Source organism: Pituophis catenifer, unplaced genomic scaffold, assembly GCF_029215685.1.
Source record: "Pituophis catenifer annectens isolate HBS135680 unplaced genomic scaffold, rPitCat1.0.hap2 SCAF_8, whole genome shotgun sequence".
NCBI lineage: Eukaryota > Metazoa > Chordata > Lepidosauria > Squamata > Colubridae > Pituophis > Pituophis catenifer.
The window spans coordinates 63774384-63800153 of NW_027256888.1; the positions used below are offsets into that span (position 1 = coordinate 63774384).

Consider the following 25770-nt stretch of genomic DNA (forward strand, 5'->3'; position numbering starts at 1 on the left):
TAAAACCAATAAAGGCACAAAGCGAATCAGATATCCATATTTTTCGGAGTATAAGACGCACCTATCTTTTTTGGTGAGGAAAAGAAGAAAAAGAAATCTCCCTCTGCCTCTGAGCAATTTTGCCTCGTTGCAGCAAACAGCAAATAGCTTTCGTTTTCAGCATAGCTTGATTAGCACAAGGAAAAAAAAATCTGCTCCAGCAATTTACCTCTTTGCAGCAAGCAGCAGAACCCTGCGCAAAACAGCTGAGAGCAAATGAGCTGAGAGTCGGGAGGTCAATCCAATCAACTTGTGCTAATTAGGTTGTGCTGAAGCTGAAAGGAGCTGTTTTTTCTTGCTGTTTGCTTGCAAGGAGGTAACTGCTGTGAGGCAGAGGCCAAAGGGTGGGGCTACATTCGGTGTATAAGACGCACCTAAATTTTCATCCCCTTTTAAGGGGGAAAAAGGTGCATCCTATACTCCAAAAAATATGGTATATTGATGGCCTATTCTAAGCTGTAAATTCTCTACTAAGGAGCTCAGTTTTTAAAATTTCCCTAAATAAAATCTAATTTCCTCTGGAAGACTGTCTGGAAAGCTAATGCTGATCCTTTTATTTCCTGGAAGTGATGGACTATTAACTGTTTCTTCTCACATGCCCTTATTGGTTGGTCTGAATTCTGTTAAAGTGTGCAATCCAGGTCTTGGCAAAATGTCAAACCATAAAAGGCATTGTAAGTAAAAACTAGTACTTTAGATTCCAGCCAGAAGACTTTAGAGTCTTCTCTAAACTCCAATGCAGAGTTTAAAGCACAGCTGTTGCTTTCAAAAGCAGGCACCATTTAGCACACAGATCACTGCCTTCTGGATCAGATCTTCAAATCATCCCCATTGTAGAGTATATTGCAGTAGCCCAACCAAGTAATAACAACAGCATGAGTACCGTAAGTGTTGCTAGGTTTTCCTGCATTAGGAAAGTATATTGCAATAGCTCAACCAAGTAATAACAACATCCATGAGTAATTGTTGTTAGGTTTTCCTGCACTAAGAAGTAGGGTGAGCTAAGAGTTCCCATCAATGGTAAACAGCCTGCCAACAAAGTCTGCAGAGCTTCAAAAAAACCACTTGTCTCATGTCTCAAATAAATTAGTGCAAAACCAGAAGAGATCAAACTTCTTGGCAGACCTTGGTAAGCAAAGATGGAGGCCTCTCTGGTCCAGAATTGTGAATAATGTTGAATGGGAATGGAAAAGGATACATGTATCAGATAAACAAAGAATCAAGATAACTTCACCTCCATCTACTGAAGGACTGTCCCAAAGGTGCTTTTTTCAAGAGGCAACTGGACTTTCTGCTTTTCCTTTGAAGACATTTCCCTTCTCATCCAGGAAGCTTCTTCAGCTTCTTGGATGAGAAGTGAAACGTTGTCAAAGAAAAACCAGAAAGTCCAGTTGTCTCTTGAAAAAAGCACCTTTGGGACAACCATGACCTAGATGACTGACAGGCCTGAGGAGAGCGGGTTCAGCTGGTACAATGTCCTGGGGCCCATGGAGCTCAAAGGGGGCCCATAAAGGGGAATTAAAAAAAAAAATTTACAAAACCAAATTTTTTAAAAGAAACACAATATTGGATATATACTTCATACTCTATACTTTATGTGTATAGCAAAACCACCTTGCAGCCTTGTTTGATATAACCTTTATTAATCTGAAATGCAGTGAACAAGTTATTTATGTAATTTGTTGAATTTTGACCCGCATGCGTGGGTCTCTGCGGCACATATGCAGGGGGCAAGTGTTGTGGCCTGTACGTGGCCTGTGCAGCTGGTGGCTGATTCGGACAGCGAGGAGGCTGGTGTGGTGCTGCGCCAGCAGCCTGTACTGGCACTCGAGTCGGACAAAGCAGCTGGCACTCGAGTCGGACAATGAGGCTGGAGAAGATGTGGTGCCAGAGGCGGGGATTCAGCCAGGGCCTTCAGAAGCTCCAGAAGCTCCCTTAAGTGAAAAGGATGAAGAGGAGGAACCTCTTCTCGATGCACGGGCGCGCAGAACTGCCAAAAGGCAGGGGTGGCTCCTCAGGAGGAGATCTCCTCGAGAGTAAGGCTTGGGGCTAATTGGCCACTGCCTATTTAAGGAGGAACGCCGACTGAAGCAATTTGCAGGGAACAATCGTTCACTCTCCTTCATGCCTTGATCTTAATCCTTTGCAAATTGCTTCTGGGCTTTCTGCCAACCATAGTAAGATTAAGATTATTCATTCTTTGGATTCTTGGATTCTTTGGATTATTTCTTCTTTGGATTAAGAAAGTTAATTAATAGTCTTTGTTTGAAAAAAAAAATACTGATTTTATTTTAGTAAACTAAGGTTTGTACAGACTTTGTGTGTGCTGCGTTCTTTGGGGTCCGTAGCTGGGGCAGAACAGCAGGTGGCATGCAGTGGGACCATGCACGCATGCACAGGAAGCATGTGGGGGAGGGCGCTTGTGCATACAGTGGGTGAGTGGGGGCCCCATATTAGTCTTGTTCCAGCACTTAATAATCCTCTCATTGGCAGTGATGACCGAGACTCTCCATAGACATTTACTGAAGGGCTGGCAAGATCCCATGAATATTTCAACATAATCTGGATTTGCACAACAGTTTAGATAAAGAAGTAAATATATATCATATGTAATACAGCCTTCTGAAAGCATTGTGCAAGATGTTCTTCTATAAATCTATGATATAATAGGATTTAAAAGGTTTCTTTTTTAAAAAAGTGTTTCCAATGTTGCTCTCGTTCCTCAGAAACAGACTTTTACTCGGCTACAGATTTCTTTCTTCCCTTCAAATCCTCAAAAGCCATTTTTTTAACCACTTGACATTCTTACAACGCTCAACATTTCCAATGCAAAGTCAAGTTAACAGTTGTGGCTCAAATGAATAAATTGCCTTGTTTGATTAGAGAAAAGATATTGCCCTACATTTATTGGTGACTGGAAGTCTCTTACGGGCTTTTTGCATAAAAATGAAAAACAAAATGGACTTGTGATTTATGGTTTTGATTGTTAGACAGGATAGATTATAGAAAGAACAGTGGTCTAACTTTAGAAGGGGGAAAATATTTGTACTTAACACTGGTGTGAAGAATATCATAACCCATTTCTTTATATTCATTTTGTTTCCTTTCCTTCTGTTTTTCTTAACTTTTTTCTTTTCATGTACTTTTAGCTTTTTCTTTGATTTCTTTTTTTCTTCCTTCCTTTATATTAGTTTGGGGTTAGTTTTCATCTTCTGGTTTAATTTCTTTTTTAAATAAAAATTATGTACAAAAAAAACCAGTGCTCAGAATTCCCCATGAACCAACAAGGACTTCTTTCAGCTGACTACTGTAATGGCAGAGAGCAAAATTGGTTCTAGACCAGGGGTCTCCAACCTTGGCAACCTTAAGACTTGTGGACTTCAACTCTCAGAGTTCCTCAGCCAGCTTTCATTCATCTCTAGCTATGCTCACATGTTCTTAGGAACTCCTTCATGCTTCTTCTCCCAACACATCCTATTTCCTTTCTGAATTCTTTTCCTTTTAGTAACGCTATGTATGGGGTTCACCACAAGAAATAATTAAAGATTCTAATAAGTCACAAATGCTTCTTGGCTGCCTTTTTAAAAAAAACTTAGATTCTGTTTCAAACTGTTGCAGATATTCCTTCCCACACCCAATCCATATTACTTGTGAGGCAAGTCTTTAGGGGACTTCATCTTTGTTTTAAAGAAGTGACACCCCTAAGAACTCACACGAGATGAAAAATGTGGTACATTGGCAGTGGATCATTTTCAAATAGCATTATACTATCAAAGTCTTCTGAATAGATTCTCCTTACTTAATGAGTAGTGAAGACAAATGTATAATTATATACCAACTGCACATGGAATTTGGATAGACCATTCATAAGTAACTTACTAACAATGTCAGCTCGCCTGGCTTAATCATCAATTTTAATCTAAAGTCAATATGTTATACAACGTGGCCAAAGGTCTTCAGTTAATAATGTTTGTCTAATTTCCAGAAACGTTGATATATTATCAGGATGACACAACATTTATTCGGCTTCTTGCTTCTTAGTCATTATTTCTCAATGGGCTCTCTGTGGAGACTCAAAAATAGCTGAGCTTCTTTCTATCCATGTCTTCTATTTAAACCAGAGTGAAGACAAAGTAGTAATATGAACAATGTATTAAAGATTCTTCCCTCCGTTGTCTCAGTCATCCAGCAAATCTTTTGCTGTCTATAGAATACCAGAGAACAAAAAAGCTAATTAAAATTAAAACATTTCCGCCACTTTCACAAGATGAATCAACATATCAAAAGACCATTCCCATCACCTTAAAGCAGTGATGACGAACCTTTTCAGCACTGAATGCCGAAAAGGGAGTGCATACATGCGCACTCATCTGGGTTGCAACCTGGAAGAAGAGCTGCCCAGGGTACATGCACACCCCTGAAAATGAACTTCCGGTTTCCGGTGCGCATATGCGCCCTGGCCAGCTAGTCTTCCAGGTTTCTGATGTGCGTGCACGTGTGATGATCAGCTGGCCAGTGCGCATGATCACGCAGGAAAATGAAAGACTAGTTTCTGGCACTGCCGCATGTACAAAGGCCAGCTGATCATCGCACAGGCATGAGCACCAGAAACCCGGAAGAGGAATGGATGACGATGTGCATGCCAGACAACATGGCTCCACGTGCCACTTTGGGCATAAGTTTGCCATGACGAAAATATGGAAAAATAAAATAAAACAACAAAACTGGCAGAAGGAACATTGCATTTTATGGCCTCTTTACAGATTTCACTTACCCTGCAACCATATATGCCATTTCAATATGATTGATGTGTTGTATATTTATTTATTTATTTATTTATTGGTTCGATTTATATGCCGCCCTTCTCCGGAGACTCAGGGCGGCTTACAATGCGTTAAGCAATAGCCTTCATACTTTTGTATATACCTGCTTAGTAGGGCTTTCGGCCCCCCCAGGCGGTGTTCTTTTTTATACAAAGTCAGCTTTTGCCCCCATAATCCAGGTCCTCATTTTACCTACCTCGAAAGGATGGAAGGCTGAGTCAACCTTGAGCCTGGGGAATTTGAACTTGCAGTAATTGCAGACAGCTGGTGCTACTTTAACAGCACTTAGTTGCGCCACCAAAGGCTCTTGGATGCAACCTTTGGATAATATTGGATACAAACTTTGCTTTTAAGCACCTCTTTCCAATCCTACCTTTTATCCTATTATTTAAGAGCAAAAGTTCAAAGGTATAACCTTTGATCTCTACAGTGGCCAACCAAAGATACCCTCTGAAATTCACAAGGGCAATTGTACTCTGTGGTCTCTGTCTATCAGCAACTGTCATTCAAAAAGAAATATGAGAATAGTGTTCTGCTCTATAAAACAATAATGCAAAGTCTAAATTTTCTTTGTAGGTCCATAAACCATAAATATTGCTTTCAGGTCTTCCATTTTATGGCCATCGCTATTTATGGAGTCATTCCAGAGTGTAATTATGCATGAAGGGAGATTTTTTATCCCTCTTTGCTTTGTATCCTCTCAGTCACTGTCACTCCACACCAGGAGTGTCAAACTCAAGGCTCGTGGGCCAGATCCGGCCTGCAGTGTGCTTAGATCTGGTCCATAGGGCCACCCTGGAAACAGCGAAGGACTGGCCCACAGTGCCTCTGCCAGAAAAATGGAGCTCGGAAGGGCCATGCTTGGCCCTCCTGAGCTCTGTTTCTGTCTACGGTTCCGTTTTCGCTGGCAGAGCACTGCAGGATGCCGTCGCAGCTAAAAACAGAGCCTGAGAGGGGTGTCCCTGACACGAGTGATGTTGAGCTAGCCATGCTCAGCCTGGCTCCGCCCACCCATCTCCGGAGGTCAAGCACCACCCTGATGTGGCCCTTAATGAAATCGAGTTTGACATCCCTGCTCCATACCATGCATAATAATCAATAATCACCATTTCTTCTAATCTGAAAATCTCATTGTCATATTCTCAAAGTAAAGTCGCTAGAGCTCTCCAATCACCATCTTTTACAATTCTACAATATTTTTTTAAAAAGTCAAGAACCAGAAAGTACATTATTTCATCTGTAACCATACCAGACTGGTAGTTCATTTTCTCTGCTTTTTCTTGAGCTTGCCAATGTATTTGTATTTTTCACAAGCGCCCATGAAAATTGCTGTTTCTTGGTCTTACGCAACACAACTCTTGATGCATTACTTGTCCGGTTAATAATATCTATACTGAAGCTAAAAGCTCCAGGTAATCTATGAACTTAATTGACTAACTGTTTGATATTACAAAACACTCTGATTAAATTAGTCAAAGTAAAGGAGTGGTTAAGTTTGTTGGGTGGAGCTGGGAAAGTACTACAATTATCTAAAAGAGAAGTAAGCTTTTTGCAATCCATATTTTGAAGGCAAACTGTTTTGCACCAAGTAGAATAGCCTAGAAGAAGTGAAGTGTGTATTACAAAGTCAAGGACCATGAGCGCTGCAGGGAAAGTAAGTAAACTATTATTTCTTTTAATAGTGATTATTCATTTCTGTGATATACCACAGTATAGAATTGTTTCCACTGTGGTTGGCAAATTGCCTGAGACTGATCCTAAAGCTTTCCTCACCCTTGGCACTTTTTTTGTCAGTATCACTCTGAAAAATTCTTTTTTTTTTTATTAAAAAGTTTTACAAAGAAAATTTCCCCCCCAATATTCCCCCCACCCTTTTTCCCTCCCCACCACCCCCACACCCTTTCCCCCTTTCCCATCCCACCCTCCCCCCCCCAGACTTCCCAGAGCAAAATACAGGGTATTTCAATTAACAATCATAAGCTAAATTAACCTAACTATTCTTAAACTACCAAATCCCCCCCTGAAACCTTAACTCCACTATAGATAACATAATACTTCTAAAGTTTAACATTCATTCATAAGCTATTTGATATTTTCTTGTCTGATACTTATTTTGAATATAATCAATCCATCTTCTCCATTCCGATATATATCTTTCTTGTGTATAGTCCTTCAAATACGCTGAAATTTTCGCCATTTCCGTTAAATTCGCTACTTTCAATGTCCATTCTTCAATAGTAGGCAAAGTCCTTCTTCCAGTATTGCGCTACCAACAGCCTAGCTGCTGATATTAAGTTTAAAATCAGTTTAGTCTCTAATGCTGTACAATCCGTAGTTATACCCAATAAAAACAAATGAAGAGTACATTTCAACCTTTTTTTCAGGATGTTCTGTATCACTCACCAAATTTTTAACCAAAATGCCTTGATTTTCTTACAAGTCCACCATATATGATAATAAGTTGCATGAAAAATTCTTACTGCATTTAAAACCATTCATCATCCTGGTTGCTCTTCTCTGCACTTTTTCTAGAGTCTCAACATCTTTTTTTGGTCACCACACTAGAAAAAAGATGCTGAGACTCTAGAAAAAGTGCAGAGAAGAGCAACCAGGATGATTAGGGGACTGGAGGCTAGAACATATGATGAACGGTTACAGGAACTGGGCATGGCTAGTCTAGTGAAGAGAAGGACCAGGGGAGATATGATAGCAGTCTTCCAATATTTGAGGGGCTACCACAGAGAGGAGAGGGTCAAGCTAATTTCCAAAGCATCCAAAGGCCAGACAAGGAATAATGGATGGAAACTGAACAAGGAAAGATTCAACCTGGAAATAAGGAGAAATTTTCTGACGGTGAGAACAATCAACCAATGGAACAGCTTGCCTTTGGAAGTTGTGGGAGGTTCATCACTGGAGGCTTTCAAGAAGAGACTGGACTGCCATTTGTCAGAAATGGTGGAGGGTCTCCTGCTTGGGTGGGAGATTGGAGTTGATGACCTACAAGGTCTCTTCCAACTCTGTTAATCTGTAAATCTGTAATTCCAAAAGTTCAATCCGTCCACAGCACAGAGATAGCATTGGAGGTGAGAGTCTGTTCAACAAATAAAAATTTCATGTGCCCATTTACATTTGGTGGACTTAAGCTCAGTCCTTTGGTTCCTGGCTTTTCTTTTTAAAGTAAATCAATCCCATTCTAATTAATTAAACAAGAAACATTTCAATGGCTTGCCAACACATGGAACAGAAAAGAAGTTCTGGAACTACAAAATGTTAACATGGATTATTCCGTAGCATATCTGATTGTACGAAAAGGGGTTGTCAGAGAAAGGACTTGGTTGGTCAAAACTGAGCTCAACAGTCAGCTACGAAGGAATGGATTTTGGATGCCAGAAGAGTAGGCTTTCCTATAAATGCCTGATTAATCCATGAATTAATGAGTGTCTTCTCTTAGAATAAACCGTCTCTTGCTTCCATTTTCTTAGGTAATCAAATGCAAGGCAGCAGTAATCTGGAAACCTAAAGAACCATTTAGTATTGTGGAAATAGAAGTAGCTCCACCAAAAGCACATGAAGTTCGCATCAAGGTAAAGGAAATAAACCAAAATCCATGTTAATGCAAGTTACTCTTATCTATGTGCAACCATCTCAAATGGGATATGTTGAGGCGTACCATCTAGAATGGTTTCTTCTTTCATGGGAATGAGGGACAAGACCTGAAAGCAAAATGAGACAGATTGTTGTGGTCCGCCAGCGGCCTGTGCGGATCATGGCCGATCCCGACGATGAGGAAGCTGGTGTGGTGTCACGCCAGCAACCTATGCAGCCGGCGCTCGCTTCGGACAGCGAGGAGGAGGATGTGGTGCCAGAGGCAGAGACTCAGCCAGGACCTTCAGAACCTCCAGAGGCTCCTTCAAGTGGAGAGAGTGAAGTGGAGGAGCCTCTCCTCAATGCTCGAGCACGCAGGGCTGCCAAAACGCAGGAGTGGCTACTCAGGAGGAGAAGGTCTCCTTGAGAGTAAGGCTTGAGGCTAATTGGCCACTCCCTTAGCCTATTTAAGTCACACGCCTTTAGTAAGTTTCTTGCTAGAAACAACTTGTAATTACCATCAGAGCATTTTTTGGAAAAGTCTTATCGTATTTTGTTTTCTGGGCTGGTTGCCAACCTTTGCCGGACTTTGGTTTATTCTTGCTACTTAATAAACTTGATAAGGACCGTTGGTGTGTATCAATATCCTCGGGAATCCAGAGCTGGGGCAGAACACAGATACAATCCCTTAAGAGCTATGGTGGTGCAGTAGTTAGAATGCAGTACTGCAGGCTACTTCTGCTAACTGTCTGTTGCCAGCAGTTCGGCAGTTCAAATCTCACCAGCTCCAGGTTGACTCAGCCTTCCATCCTTCTGAGGTCAGTAAAATGAGGACCCAGATTGTTGGGGGCAATATGCTGACTCTGTAAATTGCTTAGAGAAGGCTGCAAAGCACAATGAAGCAGTATATAAATCTAAGTGCTATTGCTATTGCTTAATCCTGCTTTCTAGTGAAACTAAATCACACGCCACAGCTGATTCCCCCCCTCGCTTCTACTTACCTTCCCAAGCCTCCTTTTGGTATGCATGCACGCGTGCAGAGTGCACATTTGGTGTGCACTGTGCATGCCCATAAAGCATGCACACAGTGTGCATGCACAGCCAGCGAACTGGTGGCAAACCTGTTCGGATTTCACCACTGAGTGCAGGCTCCCCTTTTTTTTGAGATCAATCAAATATTGATCTGTTAGTTTTAAAAGAAATTGACTGACCGGCTCATCAACTAAACCTGACATTATAAACTGACATAACTGGCCCAAAGTCACGCAGCCAGCTGTCACGCCTGAGGCGGGAATATTACCTACAGTTTTCTGGTCTTCAGCCTGGAGCTTTAACCACTAGACCAAATTCTCTCTCTATTTTTGTTATCTCGCTTTTTAAAATGAATGAGGTTTTAGAAGGGATTCTTGTAATCTTTAAATAATTCTAATACTTTTTTTTTTAATTAACTGCATTTTTCTATGGGAAGTTACCAATTTTAATCATTGTACTTTTAGCTCTTCCTGAAAATTGAGGTTGAAGGCAGTGGTGAAATGTAAAATTTCTTACTACCGGTTCTGTGGGTGTGGCTTGGTGGGGGGTAATGTGATTGGGTGGGCGTGGCCAATATTTTTTTATATATACTTTTAAAAGTATTTTTTCTACAACCTCTTGGGCTGAAGAGGTTGTTAAAAAAATGCTTTTAAAAGGCTCTGACTATCCCAGCTGAGTTGCCTGATTGTCAGAGGCTTTTTTTTCTTTTAAAAACATTTTTTTTAACTTTTACAAGCATTTGTAGAAAAAATGCTTTTAAAAGTAAAAAAAAAAGCCTCTGATGATTGTGGGGCTCAGCTGGGCATGGGGGGGGGCAGGGATTTCTGCTACCGATTCTCCAAACCACCTACCGCCATCACTACTGGATCGGGCGATCCAGTCCGAACCGGCAGCATTTCACCCCTGGTTGAAGGGTTTAACAGAGAAATCACATTACTGTAAATTAAGCCTAAAATAATGTACTCCAATAAGTTATCTTCTGCCTTTGTTCTAGATTTTGGCTAGTGGAATCTGTGGCTCAGATTCCCACATTCTAAGGGGTGTTACAAAGGCAAAGTTTCCTATTATTCTTGGACATGAAGCAGTTGGCTTGGTTGAGAGTGTGGGGGAAGGTATTACCAGTATGAAACCAGGTATGGAAATTGAGTGCAAAACCTTTCCCAGTAAGAATAAAATCAATAAGGTAATTAACCACTAGAAATTAAAAATTACATACAGGGAGGCCTCGACTTAAAACCATTTGTTCAGCGACCAAACAAATGACTGTGTTTCACACTTACGACTGTTACAGCATCCCCATGATCTAATTATCTTGATGACAAATTGTAATTCATGGATAGATCTATAAACAATGTTATGACTTCACATGATCAAAATTCAGATGTTTGGCAACTGCAATGTATTTATGATAATTGCAATGTTTCAGAATCATGTAATCACCTTTTGTGATCTTCTGACAACCAAAGTCAATGGGGAAGCCAGATTCGCTTAACCGTGTTACTAACTTAACAACCATAGTGATTGACTTCTGTGCCATGAAAGGTCATAAAATGTGGCAAAACTCACTTAACAACTGTCTTGCTTAGCAGGAGAAATTTTGGGCTCCATTGTGGTTATAAGTTAGGAGTCCTATTGGAATTCTGAATGAAAATACTAGCAGTAGGTTAGTAGTATCTCCTCAACTATATCCTACAATAAACCACAAGCATTATTGTTTTTTCCAGAACTAACAAAATTAGTTTAATAATAATAATAAATAACATTTTGCTATTAGTTCAGTTTCAATGAGGAGCAGCTAAAGTTTAACACCATGTCGATGACATGTTCATAATCTGCATTATTTAAATCAGCGGCCCCCAAACTTTTGGGCGCCAAGGAACAGTTCAGTGGTGGGATTCAAATTTTTTTACTACCGGTTCTTGGGTGTGGCTTGGTGGGCATGGCGTGGCTTGGTGTGCATGGCTTGGTGGGAAGGATACTGCAAAATCTCCATTCCCACCCCACTCCAGGGGAAGGATACTGCAAAATCCCCATTTCCTCCCGATCAACTGGGATTTGGGAGGCAGATAATAGATGGGGGTGGGGCCAGTCAGAGGTGGTATTTACCAGTTCCCCGAACTACTCAAAATTTCCGCTACTGTTTCTCCAGAACTGGTTAGAAACTGCTGAATACCACCTCTGGAGCAGTTCCATGGAGAGTGGTGAACCAGGGAGCATGGTTTCACACACTGCCTGCACATGTGCAGATAGGGCATCGCTCACTTGTGCAGACCGGATCCCTATGGGTCGTGACCAGTATCGGCCCGTAGACTGGTACCAATAAGCAAGACCAGGGATTAAGGACCTTTGGTTTAAGTAACAGAATTCTAAAATCCTATTGTAGCAATATTGAATTAGAGTGGAATTGACTGATTTGCTAGTAAAATACTGCCACTAAGTTGTCTGGAAGTTTCAAGCCCATTGATAATGATCTTTTTCTCATTCTCAGGAGACCAAGTCATTCCGATTTTTCTCCCCCAATGTGGCAAATGCAGTACTTGTCTGCATCCTTCAGGCAACTTCTGCAAGATTGATCGGTGAGTTTCTGTTCTGAATTGTGGCACTACTGAACTTTCTTGTCCTGTCTGATAACCCCATGACGGATAATTCTGATTTCCCCTGCCATGTTTTTGAACCTTCACAGTGGGTCTGGATTAATGGAGGATGGCACCAGTAGATTCACTTACAAAGGAACACCACTGCACAATTTTGTTGGTACCAGCACTTTCACAGAATATACTGTGGTACACGAGGATTCGGTTGTCAAAATCGATGCTGCTGCACCTCCTGAAAAAGTGTGTCTTATTAGCTGTGGGTTTACTACTGGCTATGGTGCTGCCATAAATGCTGCAAAGGTAAGTTTCTGATATCTCCATATTCTAGATCAGGATAGTGGTTCTGAACCTTTTCTTCACCACTGACCCACTGTAAATACCTTTTGTGGGCACGGACCATGGTCATGGACCTCCAAGGCTTAACTCTAGATTTAAATCATAACATTTCTTCAAGCCTTCGCATACGCCCTGTGATGGCATCACACCCCCACACAGGTCTGCGGACCACAGGTGGAGAACCATTGTTCTATGACATGCCACATGCAGCTATAGTGCCATATATCTGCTCTTAATGGTTTGACTTCATTTTAATTCTATGATGGAATTAGACATTTCTATAAGTAAAAATGTGGGGGCTGCAGGCCAATGTACACTTTGTTTGTTTGTTTGTTTCGTTTGTTCGTTTGTCAAAGATGTACAAGATAACAGGAATAAGTATAAGCATGGATATTAATACAGGAAATGGGAACAAATAAATGGGGATAGTAGGAGAGGGACAGAAGGCACACTGGTGGCTTATGCACGCTTCTTACAAACCTCTTAGGAATGGGGTGAGGTCAACAGTAGACAGATTAAGGTTAAAGTTATGTGGGGGGTTGAGGATATAACGACAGAGTCAGGTAGTGCATTCCAAGCATTGACCACTCTGTTGCTGAAGTCATATTTTCTGCAATCTAGTTTAGAGCGGTTTACCTTGAGTTTGTATCTATTGTGTGCTCATGTATTATTGCGGTTGAAGCTGAAGTAGTCATGACAGGCAGTACATTGTAGTTTTGTGTAATTTTGTGTACTACGCTTAGGTCAGACCGTAGGCAGCCTAGTTCTAGGTTGTCCAAGCCTAAGATTTCAAGCATGGTGGCATAAGATATTTTGTTGCAAGCAGAGGAGTGGAGTACTCTTCTCATGAAATATCTTTGGACTCGTTCAATTATATTAACGTCCGATGGGGATTGAGAGATATTGATGGAAAACAATTTGTCTAGTTAGCCTTGTAGAAAATAGATATTTGTGACTGGTCACATTTTATAGCAGACATTCAAAGAATGTGCAATTCTTTCCATGGTATCCATTTTGTGATCATACACATGAGATGCTCTCAAAATTCCATATAGGCTCGTATCTTTGGACCAAAAGAGATTCATTAACCCTGTTAGTACATAACCATAATGCTCCTTTTTTTTTTATGCTAACAAAGGTGCGGCCTGGTTCTACCTGTGCCGTTTTTGGACTCGGAGGAGTTGGTCTCTCAGCAGTCATGGGCTGCAAGGAGGCTGGAGCTTCCCGAATCATTGGAGTCGATATCAACAAGGATAAATTCCCCAAGGCTAAAGAAATTGGTGTCACAGACTGTGTCAATCCCAAGGATTACCAGAAACCTATCAATGAAGTGATCTTTGACTTGACTGGGGGTGACGGAGTAGAATATTCCTTTGAAGCCATTGGAAAACCTGAAACCATGGTATGTGCATTAAGGTAGTACCACAATGGAAGAACTAAAAGGGACATGGGAAAGAAGTTATCTTTTACTAAAAGCCAACATTTCTGTGGGCTTTATTGAAATAATCATTGCAGCAATTGTAGAGTGCTAAGTAACAAAATGCAGCAGGAATTTTATCTGGGGAAACGAGAAATAGGGCCTAGTTACTCTAATTTTACCTCAACAGGGATGGCTGAAGGCAAAGAAACAGCTTACTGTATTTTTTCCGCATCTATTACATGTAGTCACAGCACATATTGCACCTTTCAATTTGATAAAGGAGTCATGTGATTAGGAGAGCCAGTTTCAGTGGTGTGATTCAACCGGTTCACACCGGTTCAGGAGAACTGTTTGTTAACTCTTTATGAAGTTCTGCGAACCGGCTCAATAGTCAAGGTGTGCCTGCCTGTCTGCCGATTCCAATAGCTCACACACATCTCAGGCATTCCTGCTCATTTGTAATTAACCAAAGGAAGCAAAAAGAAAAAGAAGAAATAACCACATAGCCATTTCCTCAGCAGAAAAATTCTAGCCCCTTTAAAACTCAAGCTTAATGTGCAAGAGAGTTTTTTTCCCACTTCTCTCTCTCTTCAGTTAATAGCTCTGGCCTGGGGAAGACAACCAAGAACCATTTAACAGGTAAATACTTAGTTGCGATAACAAAACTGCAGGAATGCAGTCAGCATGGAAATTTACAGATCATACAGATTAACAGAGTTGGAAGGGACCTTGAAGGTCAACTAGTCCAATCCCCTGCTCAAGCAGGAAACCCTGCACCATTTCTGGCAAATGGCAGTCCAATTGCTTCGTGAAAGCTTCCAGCAATGAAGCTCCCACAGCTTCTGAAGGAAAGCTGTTTCATTGGTTAATTGGTTTCACCCTTAGGAAATTTCTTCTTAGTCCTAGATTGTTTCTCTCTTTGGTTAGTTTCCATCCATTCTTTCGTGTTATGCCTTTTGGTGATCTGGAAAATTGTTTGACCCCCTCATTTTTGTAGGAGCCCCTCAAATTTCCTGACAGAACAGTGGAACAACTTATCTTCAGAAATTGTGAATATTCCAACACTGGAAGTTTTAAAGAAGAAATAACCATTTGTCTGAAGTGGTGTGGGGTTTCCTGCCTAAGCAGGGGGTTGGACTAGAAAACCTCCAAGGTCCCTACCAACTCTGTTATTCTATTCTATTCTATTCTATTCTATTCTATTCTATTCTATTCTATTCTATTCTATTCTATTCTATTCTATTCTATTCTACTCTATTCTAAATATTGGAATGGTGCTATTTTATTGTGCTATTTTATTGTGAGTTGAACTAAGGAGAAATTTCCTAAGGGTGAGACCAATCAAGTTGGCCATGCCCACCCAGCCACACCCACCCAACTGGGCATTAGTGCAGAGAACCGGTTGTTAAATTATTTGAATCCCATCCCTGGCCAGTTTGGTCTAGTGGTTAAGGCACCATAGTAGTTACAGGAGACCATGCAAAAGAGAAATTGAAAACTTTCTTTCTGCAAATTACTTTAGGGTAGCTTATCATAGGAAGGCATTGCCACAACAGACCATTTGAGGAGATGTTATTTTTGATACATTTGGAGCAATAAAATCCTATGTGAAAGGTCAATGGAAGAATTGTGGTTGGAGTGGTAAACATTGACTTTGGCTTGATTCAAGTATATGTCTTTGGATTGACTTTAGCTGGCTGCCTTGAATTCCTGCCAAATGAATTATGGAAAGTGCATCATTGTGGGAGTACCACCTACGGATTCTAAGATTACCTTGTCTCCAGGAATTCTCTTCACAGGCCGCACTTGGAAAGGAACTCTATTTGGAGGTAGGGCCCCTATTTGGCTATTAATACAGTCTCTCTCTCTCTCTTTTGTACCCTATACTATGGGAAGCTCAATATTACCATATAATATAACAATATCACTTAGACTTATATATCGCTTTACAGTGCTTTATAGCCCTAAGTAGTTTACCAAGTCAGCATATTGCCCCCAACAACCTAGGTCCTCATTGGAAGGAAGCCTGAGTCAACCTTGAACCTGGTCAGTAGTGGGATGCTGCTGGTTTAACAACGAGTTTAGTGATTGCACACTTTGCACGTGAGCATCCACTTTGCGCTGTGCGCTCATGCACATTTTTACAAATACTAACCTTCTGTGAGTAGCAGGGAGGCGGGCTTACCTGATCGTCAGAGCAAACTGATTCGCTCCCAGCTGATTGTCGGAGCTATTGGTTCACCCGAACCGGTAGAATCCCATCCCTGAGCCTGGTTAGGTTTGAGCTGCCGAATTGCAGGCAGCGAGCAGGAACAGAAGTAGCCGGCAGTACTGCATTCTAACCACTGCACCACCATGACTCATTATATAATAGATAGGTGATGGGGATCAAGACCAACTTAGCTTACAGACTTACAGACTGTCAGTCATCTCAATGCCTAAACAGCTGAAATGCTGTGCATCATCTTTTCCCAATCACTTAGTCTTCAATTTTTTTCATTCCCAGGTGATATTGCCTATGGTTTCATTTGCAGCAACGGTAGTTATATTTCAAAATAGTTGGAAAGCACCAGATAAGAAAGATGCTCATTGCATCTAATGTTCTGTCATCAGTATATTGGATCTAGATACTGTGATTTGTTCTTAACATTTTGCTTGCAGTTACTGGAATCTTGACAGACCACTCTTGCTTAAAAATAATGATATGGTTTCCTATTACTTTGAGGCAAGAGATACACAAAAACTGTTAATGTTAAGAAATAAATACAATTATTGACCTCCACCCTGAAATGAATGTGGAAGGGAAAAAAATGAAAATCCCATCTTTGTCAACCTACATTAAACATCCCATCCATCCATTATGCATCATTGACCCATCACAGCAATCCTCATCCCATGTCCATTAGATGTAGCCTCCTGCCACCAAAAGGTTGTCCCACACTTTACCTGATCTTCTGTCACCAAATCATAGAATCAGATGTAATTCTGCTATTATTTACAAGCAGGGGTGAAATCCAGCAGGTTCTGACAGCTTCTGGAGAACCGGTAGCAGAAATTTTGAGTAGTTCGGAGAATTGGCAAATACCACCTGTGGCTGGTCCTAGAGTGGGGTGGGAATGGAGATTTTGCAGTATCCTTCCCCTGCCACGCCCACCAAGCTATGCCCACAGAACCGGTAGTAAAAAATTTGGATTTCACCACTGCTCACAAGTCCAATTGCCCTTTATCATTTCTCTTACACGGTTGGCTGAACAACTGGAGGTCATCCAACAACCAGCAGACAGTTGCTTCTCCTGAAACTAGTTACTAAAAGGACCACCATACTATTGTGTTTGAAAGTCCTTTCAAACACAATAGTAAATTTCATAAATGATTACGTTTAAGTAAAACAGGATCCAGAAACTCTACCAGAATTTCAATATGTCTTGATATAAATTGGAATATCTGATTGCTTCGAGGGATATTTTTAAAAACTTAAAAGCAGGAGTAGCAGGGAGAAGAACCTATTAAATCAAGTAGCAGAGTTTCTGGAAAAAGAGTTTAAACATTTTGCAGTAGAATTTTTTTGGTTCCCTAAAATTGCTATCTTTTAGGATATTATTGTTGCAGGCAAAAAAAACTAATATTAGTTGCAGAGGAAGTGAATATTGAGTCTGAGGAATATCCCAATTGCCCCTTTCACAGCTCTAATTATTTGTTTTAAAAGATTCAGAGCACCAATGATTCATCTCCTGCACTATATAAATGCAAATTGTACTGATAGGCAGAGAAAAATCCATAAGAAACGCCTTATGGTTGTTCTAGTGGTGCTACTGTTTACTTATTCATATTGACCTTTCTCAATTTAATATTCAGTAATCCAGTAATCTTTACAAAGGACAGACATGATAATATTATAGATTCCCTAATACAAATATTGAAGCAAGAACTTTAGAACGGGTTGGTTCCTACTCCTTGCCCTCTGAGAACCAGGATTTCAAGAATGAGGAATAGATGGGATTATAGAAATTTGAACAGAGTCCATAGGTTATCCAATACAGGAAAAAGTCTGTAATTTATACTGTAAATTCCTCAATTGATAGCAAACTCCTCAGCTCTGGGATCAGCAGATCGTCTAATATTACATGACACCTAGTCCAATCTTATTAAGAGTTTCTGCCTCAAAGAAAAGCTGTAGAAGTGTATTTCAAATGACCTTGTAAAATTAATGCAGTATCTTTATATCCTTTTTTTACTTTCAGACTGGAAAAGTAAAGATACAGTTCCTAAGTTGGTTTCGGATTTCATGAACAAAAGATTTAGCCTAGATCCATTAATTACTCACACTTTACCGTTTGATAAAATCAATGAAGGTTTTGAGTTGTTTCACTCAGGAAAATGGTAAGACTTCCTTAAAAAAAAAAGTCCCCCCCATCTTAAAATGAATAAATATGGTCCAAAAGATGTATTAAGTACTCACATAATTAAAAGTCAAAATTCATATTGAGGAATTGTTTGTTTTGCCAACAGAAACTTTGAAAAATAGCTACATGCTTTTAGTTTCAGGCAAGGTGCCTAAATCCTAGAAAGAAGAAAATTGTATTAAGAGAATTTGGAGAAAATATTACTGACTTTGCTTAGTTGTACAGTTGGGATGATGTAATAGAGGTGATCACATTGTGGCTGCATGTTGAATTTTTAATTCCACTCCAGAGACACCCCACCCCCATTTCTTAAACAAACTAGATTTAGGTAGGGGTGGGGTGCTGGGGGTTCACAGGGATTCAGGAGAACCGCTAGCTAAGATTCTGTGCAGTTCGGAGAACCCCCAAATCCCAGTTCTGGCTGGCCCCATCCACCCCGCCCCTCCCAGGAGTCCCCACGTGGCCCATTTTAGATGAAGGTAAGTGCAGGGCGTGCGCAGAGACTCAGGGAGGGCGAAAAACGGGCCTACCAGAAGTTTGGGAAGGCCAGAAATGGGCCCGTTTCCGGCCGCCAGAGGGCCTCCAGAGCCTGGGGAGGCCATTTTTGCCCTCCTGGAGACTCGAGAAAAGCCTCCGGAGCCCAGGGAAGGCAAAAAGCCCCCCTCCTCGCCATGGTGCAGGAAGCCAACTAGGCCACACCCACCATGTCCACACCCACCCAGCAACCGGGCAGAGAACCCCTTGCTAAAATTTTTGAAGCCCACCCCTGGATTTAGGCTAAAGTTTTCAAATAATTGCCATTTTATACTGAGAAATTGATTTTGCCTCCATTTTAATTATATTAGCTATTCTGAAAATTTTGACTAAAGATGACAAATCAATGAATACTATGTATTTCAGTTCATTATTAATGAATAAAGGCACCCATAAGGTGGTAATCAATTGAAATCAATGCTGATAATTATCTAAAAGATTAAGAAATGTCACAGGAGAGATAACAGGGAAATGTCACAGGGGAGATAACAGGGACAGCCCTGTTATCAGGGCTGTCTTTTATACTGTACAAAAAAGCTGAGTAGCGGAGTGCCTCATTTGCAAAAGAGAATTCAGATTTCTCTGTGTTATTAATTCCTCCACAGAAATAATGGCATGTTACAAAGGTTTAATTTTGGCAGAATCCATCCATTTTCCTGTTTTTTTCACCCTCTCTTTAATCTGCCTTGAAAGTTCTTACAATATTAATCTATTGATAAAAATAGTCATGAATGTTATTATCAATGGCCTTACTTAAAGTCTAAATAAAATTTCTTGACTTTGCTAAGAAAAGAAATAACCACATTTAAATATAAACTGTTTTCTGATGTTTCAGCATCCGCTGCGTCCTGACCTTTTAAAGACTCTGGTGCAGAAGAAAAATAGAAAACTACCATTTCTGTCTCTGAAATCCACCAGAAATGCATTATGCAGCATATATACTTCAATAAGCTAGTCAACAGAAGCAGAATTATTTCTTTTCTTTCTATCTCTTTTCTCCCCATTCTGGTTCATGTGTTATTATTACTGCTGAATTTACCTGCAAGGACGACAACCCTGGAATTAAGGCACTCCCACGTGAAAGTAAAAATTAGGAAAAATATAGTTATAAATATGCTTAACATTCCTATGTTTTGTACACTTTCCCTATTTCATCATCTTCCTCCCCCCCTCTCTCTCATGATTGGTTAATTATGTGCACCTAAAAGACAGGGGATTTCTAAAATTGTGTGCATGTGTGCTCATGACCTTTTTTCTCACAAATTATTTTCACAACATAGACAAATAGATAAATGCAAGGCCAATGCATAAGATTCAGTGGCTCTTATGGGTAGGGAAACAGGTGTTGTTTGGTGCTTTGCTGAAGTTGTAACTCATCCTATTCTCCCTAAACTGGGGTAAAAATTAGGGAGGGGATTATCAGAGTATTAAGCTATATTTTTCAGTCTGTTTGCAAAGATGAATTAAGTTCAGAGAGATGTTTCTTTTGGGCTTCAAGTCCAAGGAAACCCATGCACATTTAGACTTCAGTAAGTCTCATTAATAGGTCCCATTTAAATATACTCAGGGCTTCTAGTTATATTGTCTATCTGCTCATTGTCCTCGCGTTTCCCTCCTACCCCTGCCATTTATAGATAAATGTGTTTGGGGAAATACTCATCATCTTGATTAAATGCAAGAACTAAGCAAACAAATATATTAAATATACCAAAAGGTAGATAATCCAACAGCAGTAATGATCTGCAACAAGTTTAACTACTTCCAGTTTTAGAAACAGATTTATTTTATCACCATTTCTGTGCTTTTAATTCCCACACACACACACACTTTTTTTTAAGTGGCAGGATGGAATTTATATTTTTACAAATTCAAGATGGAAAATGATACACGGCTTTTTATTTGGTACAAACAAATAACAGCTTGTCATTTTTAAATGTTGTGGGATTGGAATATTTTTTCTATGCTGGGAGTTGAAGTCCACAAGTCTTAAAGTTGCCAAGTTTGAAGACCTCTGATTTACAGTTAGATTGGCTATTCACTTACACTTAAAAGATCACCAGCATCAATAACGGGTTCACAGCTTTGTCCTTCTCCTTTAACATAGAAGAATGGATGAAAGGTCAAGAGAGAGACTTTATCACTCATAATTCTTTTATAATTGTTTGGCACTTTTTATCACTTAAGACTGCCAAAGAGTAGGAGCCAAAATATTTTGGAAGAGACTTCACTTACAGATGGGACAACTTAACAGAACATAAGCTAGAGATTCACTATCCCCAAGGGATTTGAGATACTATTGCGTTAGTAATTTTGGGCATTCCCATATTATGTTATTGTAAAATAATAAACCTCTTGGATCAGATTACTTGTTTATTTTCTTCCTCAATTTCTTCCCGTGGTGCAGGAGGCTGACTAGGCCACGCCCACCATGCCCCTGCCCACCCAGCAACTGGGCAGAGAACCCCTTGCTAAAATTTTTGAAGCCCACCCCTCAATGAAGGCAATATCTACTGACATAATATTACTCTTCAAAACATTTATTTTCACTACCATAGTTGTTCAAAGAAAAATCCCATCTCAGGCACTGAAAGAATCAAAAAGAAATTTAGATCTATCTATCAAGGTATATTGGCAAAGACATCAGAAAACTCTGAAAATCGAATTCCGAGGAACCAAACAAGAGAAGTCAAAGGGTCTGGCTCCATTTTCATTTCTTTGTCTTTGTTCATATCGTATTTCTTTCTCTGGAACTGGCTGAAACCCATGTCAGAAAAGACATCCTAACCAACCCATAATGATCTAGTTTAGAGATTCAGGAATTATGAGCAATACAGAAAATATAGAAAATAGTGAAAGTCAGCTGCAGGTTAGAATTTTATTTTCAGGGATCATGATCTCAAATTGTGTGGCTTCTGTGTGTTGGAGGAAAGAGATTCATGGATGAAATAGTAGCAACTAAAATCATCTGAGTTTTTTCCTTTACCATATTCTGTCTTTTCTCCTTTTTTTTTTGAACCTTGATATCATAATAAAGATTTGAATTCTATGTTTTTTAAAAACCATAACCCAGCTTCTGGCAGCAAACATTAAAAAAAAACACCCCAGTTTGATTTACCAGGGATATTTATGCTGGTGCATTTTTAATCAACAACTAAGCTGAATTTGGAATGATTTGAAATATATTTGCTTTTTATAAAAAATGATGTTTTTATGAACTGTCACACTTATTTCTTTTGAGTATTTAGCTGCAGTCAGTCATGTTAACTAGAAAATTATAATACTGACTCATAGTACAGATGTTATAATACAAACATTTATTTTCAGAATATGAACAGGGTTTTTTTTTTTTTGAGTAATCAAATCAGACCATATAGAAATTTGAAAAACAGATGTTTCAGGCAAAACTTCTCAATTACTTGAACACTAACAATTTATGATAAAAAAAAAGTCACTGGAAGCTCCTAATAAATAACCACATAAATTCCTCTATGGGTGAGGTCATTCTCTACTATGGATCACAGCCACAAGAATATATTGGATGGATCACTATTCTGGCAAGTTCTTTTCCAAAGTAAAATATCCAATAATTCCAAGCCAGAATGGTAGAGAGCATTAGGCCAGGAGAGACATATTTAAAACCATGTCAGATCCCCCCCCCCAACCCGGCTTTTATGACATGCATTTTAATATCTTTAAAATGCAATGTGAATTTAGTGTAACTGGATGATGTGCCATTATACTGAATAAAGAGAGGCAGTTTGGAGAGAGATAGCGGTAAGGGCACATGAATTTTAGTCTCACTGTAGTCTTAAAATCAGCGTTTACACTGATTTTACATTGCATTTACATTCAGTGAGGGACAGTCATTCTCTTCTCTCTTAGGAAGGAAACAATGGCAAATCCTTTCTTTGCCAAGAAAACGGCAGGGATTAGCCCAGTTGGTTATACCTTTAACCCAACTCACATGTTCATTTAAACAGGAATGCAGGGTATAAATTCAATAATATAAGTGGTAATAACCAGCTGCCAGTTGGATTACACATTACTGAAGAATTGAAGATAATCCCCCATTTCCCAGGGGAAAGTATCACACTGTAATCATAATCATAATCAAAAGTTTATTTGTCAAGCATATATAAGATAACAGGTAAAAGTATAAACATAATTTGCATACATGAACTTTGGTTGCTGGTTTCTCTGCTCCCAGTCCAACATGAAAAACTATTTTCAAAGTCTTTTGAGGACGAACGTGCTTCTGCTTCTCTCCAAATCACCTATAACAAAAAAAGGAAAAAGGATTATTGTCCTATACTGCATACACAGTATTTCAGAGTTGTAATCTTCTTCCCCAAATTCTGGTAAAAACAAATAATGTCCTTTCACACCACCTTTGCATACGAAAAAGTCAATGTACAGATGGAAACGAATTTACACAGTCCCTTTATTCAAACTGTCAGGTGAGGAGTATTCTTGTGACGGTTACAGACAGCATATTATCACATGCGGATGCCTTGAGATAACAGGCAAGCTAGCGCTTCTATGAATGGTGAAGTAGGCAATATTGTAGGCAGATTTGACTGCATTCCCCAGAGTCCTCCGCGGCGCGTCTACGGCAAGCGAAGAGTTCTAACTGAAAAAAGAGTTGCCTTTGGACCACTCTTTGACCCTAAACTAAAAGAATTTCGATGTGGGAAGCTAAGTGCCTATCGCCGTGTTACTCTAGTGGTCGCTTCTATCTCTCCCCCCCACCTCCCAAATTTTCCAAAGCAATAGACCAGGGTTCTCCGAAAGCGAAGTGAAAAGATCTTCGTTGCAGTGGGTAATTTGCAGACATGGACACTTCTGGGAAAGTAAGAAATGGTTTATTCTTCTTAGGGAGAAAGTAAACTAATCTAAGCTGTAAACTCGTTTAAACGGGAAATGCATCTGCTAATTTGTGGTTAATCTTTGGTGCGAGCCCCGCTTTTAAGATATGTAAAGGATAGCCGGTGCTTCCCTCTTTTGTGTAGAACTAATAGAAGAACATATAGCTTCTACAGTAAACCACAGTTTATTGTAATAATAAATAATAATATTATTTATTTATTTATTTATTTATTTATTTATTTCTAATAAAGTTGAAAAAAGGTGAACAACATTTTTACAGAACTATAGATACGTTGAGGCTGTGTGTGACAAGGAATGGCTGGGAGGGGAGGGGCCAGGCGAGAGCCCCCTGACATGAGTGACATTGAGTTAGCCACGTCACATAACCATGAAGCCACTCCTACCATCACATGACCAAGCCACGCACACAAAATAAGCCACACCCACAGAAGCGATACTAAAAAAATTTAGAACCCATCCCTGGGTTGTAACCTGTATAAAAAGTGGTGGATGTTGAAGAACAATATAAAAATATGAATAGATAAAGTGTGTATCTTTGCTTTGTTTGTTTGCTCTCAGATATCTGCCTTCACTTCCTGCCATCAGAATTTGGGCACCAGCGTTGTTGTGCGGGTGCCCCCAAATGTATCTAAGATCACTTATGATCCACTGATGCTTTTCACTGGCCGCACCTGGAAAGGATGTGTCTTTGGAGGTACGGTAAAAAGTGTAAAGAATGAGCGTAAAAAAAATTATCTTCCATTACGCAATTTATTATATGAGGACATTCCCCCATGATCATTCAAGACGTAATTATTTTCATTTTGTATTTGGGGATATGAATAATTTCTATTGATATATTTCCAGACAATAATACATAACCCAAATTCAGGGAACTATAGATATTTATTTATTTCTACTTTGATGTTACTGAATTCCAAACCAAACGTGAGCAGACTGGCATGTAAAAAGTAACACAAAGCAGAAACAAGATGGAACAAAAACATACAAAAGATTGTCAGATATCAAAGCTATGAATATAATCCATCTCACTACTGATTCAAGGTTTTTTTAATAGTTTAGCATATGGGCCGAATAATAGAATAGAACAGAATAGAATTTTTTATTGGCCAAGTGTGATTGGACACACAAGGAATTTGTCTTGGTGCATATTCTCTCCGTGTGCATAAAAGAAAAGATATGTTCATCAAGAATCATAAGGTACAACACTTAATCATAGTCATAGGTTACAAATAAGCAATCAGGAAATAATATAAATATAAATCTTAAGGATACCAGCAACAAGGTTACAACAAGGTTAAGCAAGGTATGGCTTAAACAAATTCGCATTTGCAGAGGTAGACTACATGCTGACCAAGGGTGGATTCTACTCAGTGATGGGAATCAGCCAGTTCGCACCACTTCAGGAGAACCGGTTGTTAACTTTCTGTGCAGTTTGGCAAACTGGTTGTTGGAAAAAAATCATTAGGGCAGAGAACCGGTTGTCAAATGACTTGAATCTCATCACTGGTTCTACTTACCTTTACTACCAGTTCACAGCGGGGTCATGCGGGCATGCTCGCTTCGCTCGCTTGTGCGCACACTCTTCTGCACATGCACAGAAGCATTTTGATGATGTCAGGGTTGATGGGCGGAACCTCCTGCCAGTTTTACTACAGATTCTATAGAACCCGTGCGAACCGGGGGCAACCCACCACTGATACCGACACCAAAAATGATGGTTTCAGCTTCCCAGGTCCACAAAGATAATACATAGTAAAGGTTTTATACCATTTAGAAACTAGACATATAAACAAAAATTATTATACAATAAGACATTAGGGAGTTAAAACAGCTATTGAATAACTTCTGAGAGGGCTTAATATAATTACAATTAACCAAGGAAAGTCTTACCAAGGTGGGGAGCAGTGGGGGGAGAAAATCCCAGTCCCAACTATGTTTATGAGATATTCCACCTACTTTGAATCATCACTCCGGCCACAGTGCAGCTCCTGGCTGTAAAAAGTTGTCAGTCTCTCACTCAGTGTGATGTCTAAGCCCAATGACATTATTGAAATGTAAAGCAAAGTTTTATTCTAATTTTCTCCCTCCAATTACTACCGGTATCTTCCCTTCCA

At 39.8% G+C, this 25770-nt stretch overlaps 1 protein-coding gene across 1 annotated transcript; it reads left to right on the plus strand.

Annotated features, from left to right (window-relative positions):
- The first annotated feature begins 6465 nt into the window (after positions 1–6465).
- Positions 6466–21577, plus strand: LOC139320647 (alcohol dehydrogenase 1B-like). Its single transcript, XM_070949055.1, has 9 exons — positions 6466–6516; positions 8345–8446; positions 10474–10612; positions 11968–12055; positions 12163–12373; positions 13548–13811; positions 15523–15658; positions 18071–18209; positions 19602–21577. The coding sequence occupies exons 1-9, from the start codon at positions 6499–6501 to the stop codon at positions 19624–19626; spliced, it is 1122 nt and encodes a 373-aa protein (XP_070805156.1). The 5' UTR covers positions 6466–6498; the 3' UTR covers positions 19627–21577.
- The last annotated feature ends 4193 nt before the right edge of the window (positions 21578–25770 follow it).

What these genes read in the sequence shown, in the direction of transcription:
- LOC139320647 (XM_070949055.1), top strand. An exon ending in AACTTCTGCAAGATTGATCG is followed by an intron (nt 12,056 to 12,162) that starts GTGAGTTTCTGT and finishes GAACCTTCACAG; the next exon opens with TGGGTCTGGATTAATGGAGG. An exon ending in GAAAGGAACTCTATTTGGAG is followed by an intron (nt 15,659 to 18,070) that starts GTAGGGCCCCTA and finishes TTTTACTTTCAG; the next exon opens with ACTGGAAAAGTAAAGATACA.